The following is a 17,572-nucleotide window of genomic DNA, read 5'->3' as shown; positions in this document are numbered from 1 at the left end:
TAAAAATTTGTGATTGACATGTGATATGTAATGAACAGCTAATTCGCTGTGCATTTATTTAAATTTCCCCTAGGACTTTATTTCTAAACATTTTCTTTTATATTCTATTGAAGTATAGTTGATTTACAACGTGGTGTTAATTTCTGCTGTAATGCAAAGTGATTCAGTTACACATATGTATATTTTTTCTTTTTCATATTCTTTTCCATTATGGTTTATCACAGGATATTGACTATACTTCCCTCTGCTCTGCAGTAGGACCTTGTTGTTTATTACCCTAGAACTTTAGATTGTTGTGTTTTATCTTCTCTTCCGAACAGGATTTGCCCAATAACATGATCCACCAGGTGCCAATTAAATCCCTCCCTCAAGAATGGCTTTGGTGTGAAACATGGTGTGACGATGCCTCTAAGAAAAGGGCAAAAACAATTGATTTGGTAAGTTGTCGGTGGCTCTTTTCTGCATCTTAGTCCTGTCTGATGGATGACTAGATAATTTAGTCATTCTCTTTAACTGTGTAGTTCAGGGACTGCAGAACTTCTTACAGCAACCTCAGCAGGAAGCCAAATCCTCCAGTGTGTGATGGGGTTGTTTTCACTACTTAGAATTGGTGAAGTTACCACTGATCTTCCAGATCACTCTGTGCCTTGTAATGTTTCCAGTGTTTCTTTTCCTGCCTTCCAGTAGCGCTCCACAACTTCTTTGCGGAAGCTTTGTACGGCCCACTCACTACCACACTGCTTCTGCTAATATGGTTTGCTTCCTCAGTATTGTTCTCTTTGTCCAGTAAGGACCCGTAACCCAAGAACAGAAACACCTTTGAATTCTGTGTAACATACCCTTCCTTCAGCTCAGTTGAAGTGTGTTATTTTGGTTTTCACAGTGTAATAATCCAATGACCAAAGAGCCCAAGCTGGAGGCCGCTGTTCGAATTGTCCCAGAGTGGCAGGACTATGATCAGGAGATCAAACAGCTACAGACACGCTTTCAGGAGGAGAAGGAATCGGGAGCACTTCATAAAGACACACCGGCACAAGAACCGAGCCGGGAAGGTACGTACAGCCTCTTGGCTTTAGGCAAGTACTTCTTGGCCTGTCTAATTTCTGTTTGTTGCAAAAGCAGAATAAGGAATAAAAGGACTAGAAGAAACAGTTATGTAATCTTTCCATCCTGACATCTGCTAGTGTATATTGTTCACTTTCCTTATTCAGTTGGGTTCTAAACAGTATTTATTAATGCAATTGCTGCCCTTTTTTCCTTCTTTCTTTCTCTTTCTTTCTTTTTTGAAGAAAGACTGCTTTCATTGTGATTATTGTTATTTAGGTTCATGAGTTTTGTGATACATAAGCCAAACCTGCCATTATTTGGGGGACCTCTTGTCAGATTCCTAGTGAATGAACACATTTAGGGTCAAGACAGAGAACGTATTGATTTGAAAAAAGTATTCTGAGGACTAAATCTTCATATAATGTTTTCCCTACTGTATGTACATCTCGGATGGTAGCCAATCTAAAAAAATCATTAGAATACAAAAGTGACCTTTTGTAAACCCATTAATAAGCTGGGCTCTGGATTTTAATGTATTCAGCTCAAAACGAATTCTCAAAAAAATTATAGAACATGGATCTTGAGTGATTCTGAAGACTATGGCATGATATTAAAATCACAGCTAAAAGGTTGGATATTCACCATAAAAATAATTAAGTTCATGAGTAAAACCTCAAGAATTTCCGTAGATAAATGGCAAAGAATGTAGACATACTGTTTAAATAAGAGGAAAACAGAAATATAAATGAATTTGAGGAAACAAAAATCAAATTAAAGGAATCTATCATTAATACATGCTACATAGAAAAAAGCGTACATATTGATAATGCCATTTGTTGGGGGAGATGGTGATGAACCTGTTGTGGGTGAACCTTGCTGAAGCTTTGTGCACTAGAACAATCCTTGTTAGAGGGCAGGCAGTCGATCGTCAGGAGCCATTAAAGTGCTTATATCCTCAGTACTTTCTCTCTCGAGAATTTACCTTGAAAGAAATAATTCAATGCAAGAAGAAAGTTATGTACATGGAGAAATTTATTTTATTATTACTTGTAAACCAAAGGCATTAAAAAACAGTTTTAAACACCCAAAAATAGAAAATAGTAAATGAGCTACACTGCTACATAGGAAGTGTTTATATGTTATTAAGTGAAAAAAGAAGACTCCTGACTAAAAATATGTGCATTTTTCCTAGAAGTAAATATCGTACTTGTGAAAACAATATTTAGATGGAGTTAGGGGTATGCAGGTAGTTTCCATGTTCTTAAAGATAAAAATGTCTTTTTTACTTTGTTTTTGCTTTCAAAATATAACACAAACACACTAAACCAAAGCTCCTAAAAATTTAAAAAGAGAGATACAGCAGAGGTAGGGGCACAAATAATAGGTTTCGTACCAGAAAATGCCTAGGCTGTACTTTTTTTTTTTGGCTGTGTCGGGTCTTCGTTGCAACACTCGGGATCTTTCATTTCAGCCTGTGGGCTCTTAGTTGTGACACGTAGGCTCCAGGGCACATGGGCTCTGTAGTTGGTGGCACGCTGGCTCAGGCGCGCAGCCTTAGTTGCCCCGTGGCGTGTGGGATCTTAGTTCCCCGACCAGGGAGCGAACCCGCGTCCCCTGCGTTGGAAGGCGGATTCTTCACCCCTGGACCACCAGGGAAGTCCCTAGTCTGTACTTTTATAACTTGACAATAATTCCTTTTCTTTTCAATCGTTCTCCTTTTCCGTAGGACCTCAGAAACATGAAGAATTATGATCTCCAGAGGAGGATAGGGAATTACACCATTTGAAGAACACTTTTTATATTAAATGCTAGTTTTTTCCAATCTGTCTATACAACTGCTGATGAACTGGCTGGGCAGGTGTGCCGCACCGTTCATTCTGACTCCTGCACGCTGGCGGCTCTGGATCTCTGGAGTCAAGGCTCCACTGGATTCATACCTCAGAGGAAGACAAGGGGCTGATCTCTGGGGGACTCTATAAAGAGCAGGCTTCTAACCAGAGGGGAAGACGGCAGAGGCAACTGGAAGAAAACGAGCCCTGTGGTGCTCACACCCAGGAGCCCACACGTGCCACAGTGTCTCGGGAAGCCACCAGCCAGAGCCACCGTGTCCTTCCTTACCTCAGCCTACGGGCAGCGGAGCTCAGTCTGCAGCCTGGGCCGCAGGGCAGGTGCTGCCCACATCAGCCATCAGAAGCTTTGCCCAAGGTCTGCGCACCTCGGGGTTTGCGCCAGCGTTCCCCTGTGCCCTTCCCCAGCATCAGGTTCACTGTCAAATTGAAACCCAACCAACAATCATGTGTCTTCAGGCTCGGCTCGGGGCAGGTTAATTTGGGGTTAGGATGGGGGTGGGTTGGGCTGAGGGTAGGGAAAATGTCAGGAGTAGGAGGCTCTGGAACGCTGGGGTGAGGGCGAGGGGGACCGGAGATCGGCCGTCCTCTTTTATAGACCGTCGGCACCGTTGTGACTAATTGGAAATGAAGACGTTGTCCTTATTCTCCACCCAGCCCCAGTGAACGTTTTAAGTAATTGTTTTATAAGCAGTTTTTTAAGTTGTGAAAGTCTTTGCTTTTCTCTTCCCACTTTCTTAAAAAAGAAGCCTGTTATTTCCTTACTGGATACAGCCATAGTAAGCCCCTGTAGTGATCCATCCTGAAGGGCTCAGGGCTCCCTCAGGACGGTCACCGCATCATATACCCTCTTCTTCTCCGCAGGATTTTCGTCTCTCAGACCCAGGGAAGTTGGCTTTGGCTTTTCTCTACGGAAGACTCCCAGATCCGAGATCGGGAGAGATTCTGCTTGTGTAATTCACTTTTCTCTATACACTGTTCTGTATTCCTTTTAGTTTAGTGCGGTGGGCTGCCTTTGACTTGCAGAAATTGCCAGTGTTGCACCCGTTCTGACTCCACAGAGTTGCATCTTGAAGCAGGTTTGGCCCTTTGGTCATGGCTTTTCGTGTCTTCACTTCAGCAGCCCAGAAGGGCGCTTCCGCGGCAGCCTTTCCTGCTGGGTGGGCAGAGCCGGGAGGCGCCCACGAGGAGTCTTGCGGGTGCTGTCGGCCTGCGTGGCTGTAAGGCTGCAGGTCCTGCCCCCTGGCTGCCCAGGCTGCAGGGCACAGCAGCAGAGCACTCCGTGGACTGTGCCTCCTTCCAAAGTCTTAGGACAAATATCGAGGAATTAATTTTTTCCATATTCACACGCCAAGGTTAGCTCGGGAGTCTCTTAGTCCTAGGGAGCTTTTGAGCGTGCTTTTGTAGGTCCATTAAAAAACTGGGGAGGAGGGAGCCCGAAAGATTTTTAGATAAATCGATCCAAGACTGCAAAGGTCCCTCAGAGGTGTCGCTGTTGACAAAGGCTCTAGCGTGAGTTCCCCCCACGCTGCTCCTCCCCTGGTCAGAGCAGCTAAAGGGATAGAATCAATGAGAGTGGAAAACATTCACTCAGGTCCATCTGAGGGTTAATTAAGCCTTCAGAGAGGCTGCCGCTGCCGCCGCCACTTCTGTCTACAACCACGGGCGCAGTTGTGCGTTTTCCCACTTCATTTACTGGGAGGTTGAGCGGGAAATAACAAAAGTCACTGGGATGTGCTTTCTAAACGCTGGTTCCCTCGGGACATGGAATAGGCCACCTTTCCACGTCTTTCTGCCTGGGCTCTTAACGTGTATCGTTCATGAGGAAGGTGAAATTTGTTCTCTGTGTAGTGTGTGTGTGTCCTCGTTGCCCCTTATTTGTCACCACCCTAAATTTACGTCTTACTAACAGTTGAATCTAAACATGCGAGACCCCGCTTGCTTCTGAAACGGCCTAGGGTCCTCCTCCTCATGCCAGGAATATCTTGGTTCGCGTGGCATGAGCAACTTGCAAAACGAACCTCTAGCGCCCTGGGAAATGATACCGCCACTAAAATTTGGTCTTGGTCAGCTTTGTCTGTTCTCTCTACCGTATGAAAGCAAATTGTGACGGGAAAGATAGGAGAGATTTTTCACAAGAAACATGAACTGATTTTACCGAGAAGTGCAAGCTTCTGGAAGCTAGTCACAGTACGTTGTTCTCAACCATCTTTTCATACATAATGGACTTTTTCCCCCTTCATCATGCCACAGTGGAAACTTTTTCTTTCTGAATCAGTGCCAGAGCAATGTGACATAATGTGACACATCAGAACGACACGCAACAGTGTGGGTTTTTATGTCTTGCAAACAGTGGTGTTTGACGGAGGTCAGAACGGGTGCACGCGGCCTGCTCTCGGAGCTGCGGGGACGTGCCTGTGTTTCGTTTAAAAGCGTCCTGAATACTTGCCCCGCTGAGAGCGCTGGTGCGGCAGTTTTCCGCACGGCTGAGGGAGTGCCGAAGCTGTCAAAGTGGCACTTCAGATTGAAACGTAGAGCTGTTGGCCTGCCTGCCAAGCACACGCGCACCTGGTAGGCCCACGCACTGTGTGAGCTCAGCTCGGGGGGCGGCGGGGAGCAAAGGTTTCATGAAAATCAGGTAGTACTTTCCAAGAAGGGAGCTTAATCGACTCTGCTGTCCTCACGCCCTCATATCATGAGCCTTGTGAAAGGTCTGATGGAACGAACAACGTCTGTCTGGTTGCAGGATTACTGAGTGAAGGGGCTGACGGCCAGGGACAGCAGTGCGGTTTCCAGAAGAGACTGGAAGGGAAATGAAAATCCCAGTTTCCTTCGGCTGGGAATTCCACTTTACTGACCTCGTAACTTGGAACGGGTCAGACCCCGCCCTCACAGCAGCGAGCATAAGGTGGTTCCTCCTCCCCGACACCCCCTTGGGAGTAAATTTGGCTACTTGAAAGCAGTTTTCTTTTTTTCCTGAAACTGTCATGGATGATTAAAAGAAATAATTCAACTCAAGAGTTTCAAGAGGACATCTCGTGCATTTTTCTGAGTAAAATGTTCGTGCTGTGGTATCAATATCATGGAAGTGGAAGTGTTTTGGTGAAGCTTTCTCTTGGTAACAGTGAATGCAGGGTGTGTTGTGTGCAAAGTTATTTAAATATATTCCATTGTGTAATTTTAATAGTTTTTTAAGCATTTGATTTTTATGGGGACACTTTTGTGGGATGATAAGGGTTAATCAGCTTGAATATTGCTGTTTTGTGTCTAGTCTGGTGGGATAACCTTTGTAATTTAAATTCCTATTTTCCCAGTCTTGCTACAGTGAGGAAGGATCTTTATTAGGACTTTGGTAGTAACCTGACTGAATTCCACAAATTCGACGTCATTAACTCAGGTCTTTGTTGGTACTTCAGAGTATCTGGAGGATACCAATTTCTCTTTCATTATTTGGTCTTTGATCTCTCAATCTAATACAGAAATGAAGCTTCTGGGTGGCGGTGAGTCAGGGCACTGAGTAGAGGATCTCTCTCAGGGTGTCACTGAGTGCTGACAGCTTATAAAAACAAACCACGAAATCAGCTTCAGGCACCTGCATGCTCCCCAGAAGCAGTCCGAAAGTGAGGCCATCTCCTGAGTCTTTTCCAATCACCTAGCAACACAGAGGCCAAATGCGGCAGATGTAAGTAGGACACAAGTTAGGGTTTGAGGCAAGGCCTTCATCCCACCTGTAATTTATGCATTGCCTTACGTGTCACCTTTTAGATTTCCAGAGAAATGGACGTAATTCCTCTTCTCAATAAAAATGGCAAAATACATTAACCTAAGGTCAGCAATTTGAGAAAAGATTATCAAGTACGGTGGTTTCCAACCAGTTGTTTTTGCTAATAATAAGGTAAACATGGAAAAAACAAAGAAAAATATTAGAATTTTTAAAGAAACTGTACTTAAAAAAAAAACAAAAAAAACCTTTGTAACTCTTCTATTTTACTGTAATCCTGTTCCATTAAATGCAGCAAAGGTCCAGGTGCTGCCCCTTGCTCGGGAACAAGCACTGGGACAGTAAACGTCTACAGAGCCCTCTGCGCCTGAAATGGATTGAGAATGAATTTCCTGGTACTGTAATGAAGATAAGGTCTGCTCAACACAATAAACTTTTCCTTCTCTTGTTTAAAACCGTCTGGTCCGTCATTCAGCTTTTATGCTTAGGAAAGGTAAGTCGTTAGAGCTCGAAATTCCATCCCTCCATCTGACAGAAGCAGCAGGCCTGGACAGGAGGAAGAGCTTTACCCGAACGCCTTGTCTGCTGAGGAGCTAGGTCCAGGTGCAGCCAATTCTCTAGATTCTCAGGGGAGCACCCAGGCCTCTTCCGAGGTCCCCAAGTTTGGGGGACTGCCCCAGGCAGGATCTGGCAGGCAAGCTGCCCCAGAAGCACTAACCGTAACAGGAAGGATGGCATGGACTTTGTTCATTTTGCAAATTCTCTGAGCTCCTACGCTGGGGCTGGATTTAAGGTTGAAGATTACGGTTCCCGCCATTCAGGTGCTCACTGGACACCGCAAGCTGGTGTAATGGGAGCGCTTGCAGAGGTGGAGGTTGGGCAGAGGGACCTTGTGGCTGTGAGAACATGACAGAGGGCACCTACGGTGGAGGAGGGAAGGAGGGGTTTGGTGGTCAGGAAAAGCTTCTACAAGGAGAGGATGCTTAAACTCAAGTTTGGGGAATCAGTAGGCGCTATCTATGTAGAATGAGGGAGGGGGGATACGGTGAGGTTGGAGAGCTGGTGTATCTCATTTAAGGAGCTGCAAGTGAACCTCTGGGGCTGGAGTCATGGCCAGGAGCGAGGTGCTGGAGTGGGGATCTGAGTTGATCCAGAGCCACCAGAAAGCCCCTGAGGGGTTTTAAACTGGGTACCCACATGAAACCTCTTTTTTCTTGTAAAAATATTACTATTGATGTATAGCATTTGAAGGTACAAGTACACAAACATACACCTTGATAGATTTTCAAAGTAAACACACTTGTATAACCATCAACCAGATAAAGAGGTAAAAAGAAGTTGGATTATAGTCTGGCTTCCATCAGTGGCAAGAGCATTGTATCAGACCAACCAGTAAATAGATATACATTGTTGAAATGCACTGGAAAGTGATCAGAGACAGGCAAAAACTGGAGGGGACCCAACCCCTGAAAGAAGAGAAACACACTGGATAAGATCCACATTTAAGCAACTATTCCTCATGTGGCCCACAGGGAATAAAACAAAAAGTGGCTGTTCTACAGGGCTGAGGAACCAAGTCAGAGTTCAGAGGCTGCCCAAGCAGCTGGAAATTGAAGGCAGAAAATCCCAGAAAGGAGGAAGCCACAGAGCCTTGAATTTGCCGTGCATACTCCCCTCATATCCTTGGCTGACTCCTAAATTATGCTTGAACAAAGCAGGATTCCAAGAGGGCCAAACAAAGCAACAGCTGGAAGGCTGGAAAAGCTCAGAAGATGTCTGGCGCTGGGGAGGGAAAGTTTGGCGTTTATGTCCCACCAAGTTAGTTAGAGAGGCTCAGTAAATATTTGGGGCTTTCCGCTGAACTCGGGTCTAGGCCCTAGGACTAAGGGCAAAACTAAAATAGAACCACTCTAATAAAGTGTAAAGTCAAGCCTTCGAAGAATCAAGGTGATCCAATAGTAACTTAACTCCCTACTAAAACTCAACAGTTTTCATGGGAAAATTAATGAATCCAGAGTCTCTGTATTACTCAGAATGTCCAGTATACAATCACAGATCAGACGTAAGAAACAGGAATGAATATTAGGACACATAAACAAGGGGGAAAAAGTCAAGAGATCTGCAGGCAACCAAGATGTTGAAATTGTTGAATAAGAATTTTAGAATAATTATAGGGACTTCCCTGGTGGTGCAGTGGTTAAGAACCCCCCTGCTAATGCAGGGGACATGGGTTCGATGCCCAGTCCAGGAAGATCCCACATGCTGTGGAGCAACTAGGCCCGTGTGCCACAACTACTGAGCCTGCGAGCCACAACTACTGTGCGCCTGGAGCCTGTGCTCTGCAACAAGAGAAGCCACCGCAATGAGAAGCCCATGCGCCGCAATGAAGAGTAGCCCCTGCTCGCTGCAACTGGAGAAAGCCTGCGCACAGCAATGAAGACCCAACTGCAGCCAAAAAATAAATAAAATTTATTTAAAAAGGAAATAATTATAAATATGTTAAAGAAACAATAGGAATGGATATATACAAAGGATGAAGATGTGGGGAATTTTAGGAGAGATGAAATTTTTAAAAACCAATTTCATGGGTAGGCTTAAGATTAAACACTGCAAAATTTTTAAAAAAAAAGGATCAGAGAACTTGAAGACAGGTTAATGGAAATTATCCAAATTGAAAAGCAAAGAGGGAAAAACGATTGAGAAAAATCATAAATGAATATATGTAGTAACCTGTGAGGCAGTATCAAGCAGTGTAACAGATACGTTCAGAGAAATACTGGCCAAAAATCGTCAAGGTGTGATTAAAAACAACTCATGGATCCAAGAGCCTTAGTGACTCCAGAAATACAGTTTCTTAAAAATGCTCTCTTGACCCAGTTTTGGCCCTGGCTAAAGGCCAGTCAGTTCTCTTGAACAGTCAATCTAGTCCACGCCCTCAACCACTTCACTTATTGGACTCTTCAACTCTGGGCCACTATATACCCACCCTAATCGCCCAAGGCCAGATATAAGACATGCAGGGACATCTCCTATGCTCCAGAGCTTATTGAAATATTCAAATTAGCCAGTCTTATCCTGCCTCACCCATTCATTCCTGGGGAAACCACAGTTAAAGCTCTTGCCCACAGTTCCTGCCTTGCCTTCTTCCTAGTGACCAACCCTAGTGCTTCCCCCGAGGGGTCCTGCATGGTGTGAACTGTGATATAACAAAACTGTAAAACTCTTCTAGCTTTTCCCTTAATCTTTGTCCGGCCTCACTGTGTGTTACCCCCCACCCCCCAAACCAGTGCACGCACATGAACACGCACACGTGCACACACACACACACACACACACACACACACACACACACACACACATATGCAGGATAAATACAAAGAAGGTCACACCTAGGCATGTCATAGTCAAATGCTGAAAACCAAAGATAATCTTTAAAAAGTAGTCAGGAAAACAAAAAAGACATACCATACACAGATATAACAATAAGAGTGATAGCTGAGGACTTTCCCGGTGGCGCAGTGGTTAAGAATCCGCCTGCCAATGCAGGGCACATGGGTTCGAGCCCCGGTCCGGGAAGATCCCACATGCCACAGAGCAACTAAGCCCCTGCGCCATAACTACTGAGCCTGTGCTCTAGAGCCCGTGAGCCACAACTACTGAGCCCACGTGCCACAACTACTGAAGCCTGCGTGCCTAGAACCCGTGCTCCGCAACAAGAGGAGCCACTGCAATGAGAAGCCTGTGCACCGCAATGAAGAGTAGTCCCTGCTCGCCACAACTAGAGAAAGCTTGCGTGCAGCAATGAAGTCCCAACACAGCCAAAAATAAATAAATAAATTTATTTAAAAAAAGAAAAGAATGATAGCTGACTTTTTATCAGGAAAAAAGAACATGACAGAGGAATAACATTTTTAAAGTGCTGAAAGAAAGAAAATCTGTCTTAACATTATGTGGGGGAAATATTTTTCAAAAGTGAAAATGAAATAAAACTATTTCAGGATAACTGAATGTCAAGAGAATACGTTGCTTGTAGACATGTACTATAAAAAAAAATGGTAAAAGTTCTTCAGGCTAAAAGGAAAATGATGCCAGATAGATAGAAATTCATGTCTACAGGAAGGAATGAAGAGCGCTGGAAATAGTATGTGGGTAAATATACTATTTTTCCTTTAAGAGACTATTGATTGCTTAAAGCAAAAATGTTACCTATATTTGGGTATATAACATGTAGAAGTAAGATACATGACAATTGCACAAAGGATGGGGGAGTTATAATGTTCTTACATTATTATGAATTGGTATGACAGTAATGCAAGATAAACTGATAAGCTGAGGAAGCATATTGTTTTCCCTAGAGCAACCATTTGAAAAAATATAGTTATACCAAAAATCAAAACAAACAAAAAACAAGAGGAGACAGGAAAATTTTAATTTTCAATTAAAAAAAAAAAAACATGTAAAAATCAACCCAAAAGAGGCAGGAAAGGAGAAGCAAAGGAACAAGTAGAGGAGATAAATAGTAAAACAAATTAAACAGTAGTCTTTAAACTGAAAAAGTCAGTATTTGCATTATATATTAATGGTCTTAAACACTCTAAATAGAAGTCTGAGATTTTCAGATTGTATTTTAAAAAGCAATTTATAGAGATGCACATTAAATAGAAATAGGTTGACATTAAGAACTGTCTCGCACAAACACTAATAATAAGAAAACTGGTGTGGCTATATTCGTATTAGACAGAGTGAACTTCAAGACAATGAGAATTACCAGAGGAAAAAAGGATATTCTATGATGATACAAGTCAATTAATCAAGGAGACATTAACAATCCTAAATGTGTATGCACCTAATGACGTTACTTAAAAATACAGAGTAGGTGTGACAACAAGCAAAATGACAGGCTACAAAGATCTGGGGTCAGTCACTCTGCTGAGTCAACGATTAAGCTGGACAGATCAATTGAAATAAACGACTTTGGAGCTCTGGAACATGTTTGGACACTTATAACAACGAGCACATCATGTGCTGGTTGTGAGCACTTCATGAAGGGAGAGGCTTCTGATCTTTTGTAAGTTAGGGGCAGGCACAAGCCAACTACCACTCCTGATTCCTTAGCACCATCTTGGCTGAGTTCCTGGAGCAGCTGGCTGGTGCCAGGGTGGGTAGTGGTGACCTTGTCCTCAAAACATTTGGATTTATGCATTTGGGCTGGTCTAGTGATGCCTGAGGAACTGGCATAGAAACTTTCCTTGGTTTTGGCCCTCAGTAGCAGTGGCTTACCCTGGGGTTATCTATCAGAAGATTTAAAGAGACTTCCCTGGTGGTGCAGTGGCTAAGAATCCGCCTGCCAATGCAGGGGACAATGGGTTCAAGCCCTGGTCTGGCAAGATCCCACATGCCTCGGAGGAACTAAGCCCGTGTGCCACAACTACCGAGCCTGCGCTCTAGAGCCTGTGAGCCACAACTGCTGAGCCCATGTGCCACAACTACTGAAGCCCGGGCGCCTATAGCCCGTGCTCCACCAGAGAAGCCACTGCAATGAGAAGCTCGTGCACCGCAACGAAGAGTAGCCCCTGGGGCTTCCCTGGTGGCGCAGTGGTTGAGAGTCCGCCTGCCATGTAGGGGACACGAGTTCGTGCCCCGGTCTGGGAAGATCCCACATGCCGCGGAGCGGCTGGACCCGTGAGCCATGGTCGCTGAGCCTGCACGTCCGGGATCTGCAATGGGAGAGGCCGCAACAGTAAGAGGCCCGCGTACCGCAAAAAAAAAAATAAAAGAGTAGCCCCTGCTCGCTGCAACTAGAGAAAGCCCGCATGCAGCAATGAAGACCCAACACAGCCAAAAATAAATAAATAAATTTAATTTTTAAAAAAAGAAGATTTAAAGAGACAGGAGCATGTTTTTTCCTTGCTGGAGACAGACAATTAAATTGTTCTCAAGTCACTGGTTGACTGCACAGATAATGGAACAGAAACTTCAGGTACCACACACAAGGAATGCATACCTTGCAAAAATTGTTTGGAAAAGTCACAGATGGTGCCACCCTCAACAAGCAAAATTTATCAATCCCAGAGGAGTGGGAGAATCAGATTTCCAAAGCTAACGTAATACCCTCTGGGTATTATATGTCCATTTCTCAACAAAAAGTTTAAAAACTTACAAGGGAACAGGAAAGTATGGCCCAGTTTCAGGAAAAAAGGAATTTGATAGAAACTATCCTTGAGAAATCCCAGACATTGTAACTATTAGACAAAGATATTGAGTTGACTGATTTAATATGCTCAATGAGCTAAAGGAAGTCATGGGCCAAGAACTAATAGGAATCAGGAAAATGACATGAACAAAATGAAAATATTTTTTTAAAAGGAGAGAAATTATAAAAAGGAACCAAACAAATTCTGGAGCCAAAAATTATACTAACTGACATGAAACATTCACTAGAATGGTACAACAGCAGATTTAAGAAGGCAGAAAAAAAGGATGAGAGAATTGAAGATTAAAGACGATTGAAATTATCCAGTCTGAGGAGCAGAAAGAAAAACAGGGTCTGAGGGACCTCCGGGACACCATCAAATGTACCAACATATGCATCATTGGAGTTCCGGAAGGAGAAGAAAGAAGTGCAGAAAACGTATTTGAGGAAATAATGGCCCAAATCTTCCCAAATCTGTTGAAGGACATGAATCTACACTTCCAAGAAGCATAATGAATTAAAAGCAGGATAAATTCAAAGAAATATACACCAAGATACATAGTCTAATCGTTGAAACCCAAAGACAGAATTTTGAAAGCAGCAAGAGAGAAGCAGTTCATCATGTACAAGGGATCCTCATGAGATTAACAGCCAAATTCTCAAAAGAAACCATGTAAATCAGAAGGCAGTAAGATGACATATTTATGTCCTTAAAACAATAAAAATAAACTTTCAAACAAGAATTCTATATCTGGCAAAACTATCTTTGAAGAATAAAGGAGAAATTAAGATACTTCTAGATAAAAAAAAGCCAGGGGAGTTCATTACTGGTAGACCTACCCTACAAGAAATGCTAAAGAGAATAAATATTTCAGGCTGAAATGAAAAGAAACGAGACAGTAACTTAAAGTCATAAGAAGAAACATTGGTAAAAGTACCTACCTAGGTAAATATAAAAACAAGTATCATTTACTTTTACTTCATAACTCTTCTTTTATTCCCATATGATTTAAAAGGCAAATACATAAAGTAAAAATTTTGTTAATGAGCACAACATGTATAAAAATATAATTTGCAACAAAACAATGGGGGAGGAACAGAGATATACGGAGCAGAGTGTACACTATTGAAACTAAGTTGGTATTATTCAAACCAGGTTTTTATATAAGTTTATGATGTTAATTGTAATTCCTAAGGTAACCACTAGGAAAGTAATATAAAAATATATAGAAAAGGAAAGAAGGGAATCAAACTGGTACACTTCAAAAGTTCAAATAAATACACCCCTGCCAAATCAGTAATTGAGAAACAAAATGTATGACATACAGAAAACAAAAAGCCAAATGGCAGAAGTAAATATTTTTATCAGTATTAAATTCAAATGTAAATGGGTTAAACTCTCCTGTTAAAAGGCAAAGATTGGGAAAAAATTTTTTTTTCACAAACATGATCTATATGTTGTCAACAAGTGACTCATTTCAGATACAAAGACAAAGAGCTTGAATGTAAAAGGATAGGAAAAGATAATCCATGCAAATAGCAACCAAAAGAGAGCTGGAGTGACTATATTATTGTCTGATAAAATAGACTTTAATTCAAAAAAGTTATAAGAGACAAAGAAGGACATTATATATTGATAAAGGGTTCAATCCAGTAAGAAGGTATAATAATGACAAACTTGTACACACCTAACAATAGAGCCCTAAAATATATGAAGCAAAAATGGACAGAATTGAAGGGAGAAATAGTTCTATAATAATAGTTGGACAATTCAGTACCCACTTTCAAAAAGGATAGATCAGTCCAACAGAAGATTAGTAACAGTAGAGGACCTGAACAACACTGTAAACCAATTAGATCTAACAGATATAAACAGAACACTCCACGAAACAGCAGAATATGTATTCTTCTCAATTCCACATAAAACACCCTCCAGGACACATGATATGTTAGGCTACAGAACAATTCTTAATGAATTTTGTAGGGCTGAAATCATACAAAGTAACTTCTGATCACAATGGAATGAAACTAGATACCAATAATAGAAGAGAAACTGGAAATTTCACAATAATGAAATTTACAAAAATTAAACAACACACTCTTAAATAAGCAATGGGTCAAAGAGAAAAATCACAAAGAAAAAATTTAAAACCTTGAGATAGATAAAAATAAAAACACAATATTGAAAAACTGATGGGATGGAGTGCTAAGAGGGAAATTTACAGCAGTAAATGCCTACATTAGAAAGGAAGAAAAATTCAAATTAATAATCTAAATGTAAATCTTAAGGAGCTAGAAAAAAGAAGAGCAAACTAAACCCAAACAAGCAGAGGGAAGGAAATAACAAAGATTAGAGCAGAGATAAATGAATTAGAGAGTAGAAAAACAATAGAGAAAAATCAGTGACATCAAAAGTTGGTTCTTTGAAAATATTAACAAAATTTACAAACCTTTAGGTTGATGAGGGTGGGGAGGAAGGAGAGAGACTCAGTCAAAACTAGAAATGAAAGTGAGGACATTACTACTGATTTTACAGAAATAAAGTGGATTATGAGAGAATACTACAAACAATTGTTTGCCAACAAGAGGGAAAATTCCTATAAACACACAAATTATCAAAGCTGACTGACTCAAGAAGGAATAGAAAATCAGACTAGACCTATAAAAAGGGGATTGAATCTGTAATTTAAAAAACCTCCCAGCAAAGAAAAGTCCAAGACCAGATGGTTTCACTGGTGAACCCTACCGAATATTTAAGATGTATGAAAATCAATCCTTCTCAAACCCTTCCCAAATAAATGAAGAGGAGGGAACACTTCCTAACTCATTCCATAGGCTAGCTTCTTGACATCAAAGCCAGACATAGACTACAAAAAAACTAGAGGCCAATATCCCTAACGAATACAGATGCCAAAACCCCCAACAAAATACTACCAAATAGAATTCTAACATATTAAAAGGATTATACACCATGAGCAAGTGGGATTTAGCCCCAGAGCAAGTGTTGTTCAACATATGAAAATTATTCATTGTAATATACCACATTAATAGAATGAAGGAAAAATACCACATGATCATCTCAATCAATGCAAAAAAAAAAAAGAATTTGATAAAGTCCAACACCCTTTCATGATTAAAAAAAAATTCAATAAACTAGGTATAGAAGAATGTTCTCTACATGATAAAGGCCATATATGAAAAACCCAACTGAGCTAATAAACTTGGTGGTGGAAGACTGAAAACTTTCCCTCTAAGATCAGGAACAAGATTAGGATGCCTACTTTTGTCAGTATTCAACATAGTACTGCAGTTATAGCCATGGCAATTAGGCAAGAAAAACAAAATAACAGTTACTCAAATTGGAAAAGAAGAGGTAATTATCTCTGTTTTCAGAAGGCACAGTATGTATTGGGTTGGCCAAAAAGTTCGTTCGGGTTTTCATGACCTTTTCGGCCAGCCCAATATAAAACCCCAGGGAATCTACAAAGAAAGTTGAATTTAGCAATGCTGTAGGATACAAAATCAACACACACAAAATCAACTATATTTCTATAGCAATGAACAATCCAAAAAGGAATTAAGAAAACAATTCCATTTGCACAGCTTCAGGAATAATAATTTTCTTAGGTATAAACTTAACCAAGGAGGAGAAAGACTGTACACTGAAAACCAGAAAACATTGCTGAAAGAAATTAAAGAATACCTAAATAAATGGAAAGACATACTGCATTCATGGATTAGAAGACTTACTATGGTTAAAATGACAGTACTTCTTAAATTTATGTACAAATTCAATGCAATTCTTATCAAAATCCCACTGGCATTTTCTGCAGAAATAGAAAAACTCATCCTAAAGTTCATATGGAATTTCAAGGGACTCCGAATAGCCATAGCAATCCTGATATAGAAGAACAAAGTTGGAGGACTCACACTTCCCAATTTTAAAAATTTACTGCAAAGCTATAGTAATCAAAAGAGTGTGGCACTAGCATAAAGCTAGAGATATAGACTGATAGAATAGGGAGCTTAGAAATAAACTCTCACATATATGGTTAATTGATTTTCAACAAGAGTCCCAAGACAATTTGTTGGGGTAAAGGTCTTGTTTTGAAAAAATGGTGCTGAGACAACTGTATAGCCACATGTAAAAGAATGAGGTTGAACCCTACCAAGTTAGCAATGGTTTCTTAATTATGACACTAAAAGCACACATAGTAAAAGAAAAAGTAAATTGGAATTCATCAAAAAACTTTTAAGTTTGTGTATCAAAGGACACTATCAAGACAGTGAAAAGACAAGCCACAGAACAAGAATAATATTTCTAAATCATATCTGATAAGAGAGTAATATCCAGAATATATAGAGACTCCTATGACTCAACAGCAAAAACAAAACAAAAAACAAGCAAACAAAAAACCCACTCAATTAAAAAACTGGGCAATGACTTGAATAGACATTTCTCCAAAGAAGATAAAGAAATGACCAATAAGCACATGAAAATATCCTCAAATATCCTCATTAATCATAAGGAAAATGCAAATCAAAACCTCAATTTAAAATGATACAAATGAACTTATATACAAAACAGAAATAGACCCACAGACATAGAAAACAAACTTATGGTTACCAAAGGGGTAAGGGGAGGGGGAGGGATAAATTAGGAGTTTGGGATTAAATTATACACACTACTATATATAAAATAGATAACCAACAAGGACCTACTGTATAGCACAGGGAACTATACTCAATATTTTGTAATAGCCT

The 17,572-nt window shown here is 41.0% G+C and overlaps 1 protein-coding gene across 2 annotated transcripts in view; it reads left to right on the top strand.

The window, feature by feature from the left end:
* Positions 1 to 7,070, top strand: part of UGGT1 (UDP-glucose glycoprotein glucosyltransferase 1) — a 120,919-nt gene extending 113,849 nt beyond the window's left edge. For both annotated transcript variants that reach the window (XM_027082492.1, XM_027082491.1), the window contains 3 exons: positions 321 to 437; positions 884 to 1,052; positions 2,774 to 7,070. In XM_027082492.1, the coding sequence (XP_026938293.1) occupies positions 321 to 437; positions 884 to 1,052; positions 2,774 to 2,799 (312 nt within the window). In that variant the 3' untranslated portion in view covers positions 2,800 to 7,070. The remainder of the gene's footprint in view (positions 1 to 320; positions 438 to 883; positions 1,053 to 2,773) is intronic.
* Positions 7,071 to 17,572: the final 10,502 nt, after the last annotated feature.

The sequence above is a fragment of the Aethalodelphis obliquidens genome, unplaced genomic scaffold (assembly GCF_003676395.1).
Source record: "Aethalodelphis obliquidens isolate GAN/ISIS:26980383/991018 unplaced genomic scaffold, ASM367639v1 scaffold47, whole genome shotgun sequence".
Taxonomy (NCBI): Eukaryota; Metazoa; Chordata; class Mammalia; order Artiodactyla; family Delphinidae; genus Aethalodelphis; species Aethalodelphis obliquidens.
The sequence above is the reverse complement of the archived record's forward strand: the minus strand, read 5'-3'. Positions and strand labels throughout refer to the sequence as shown.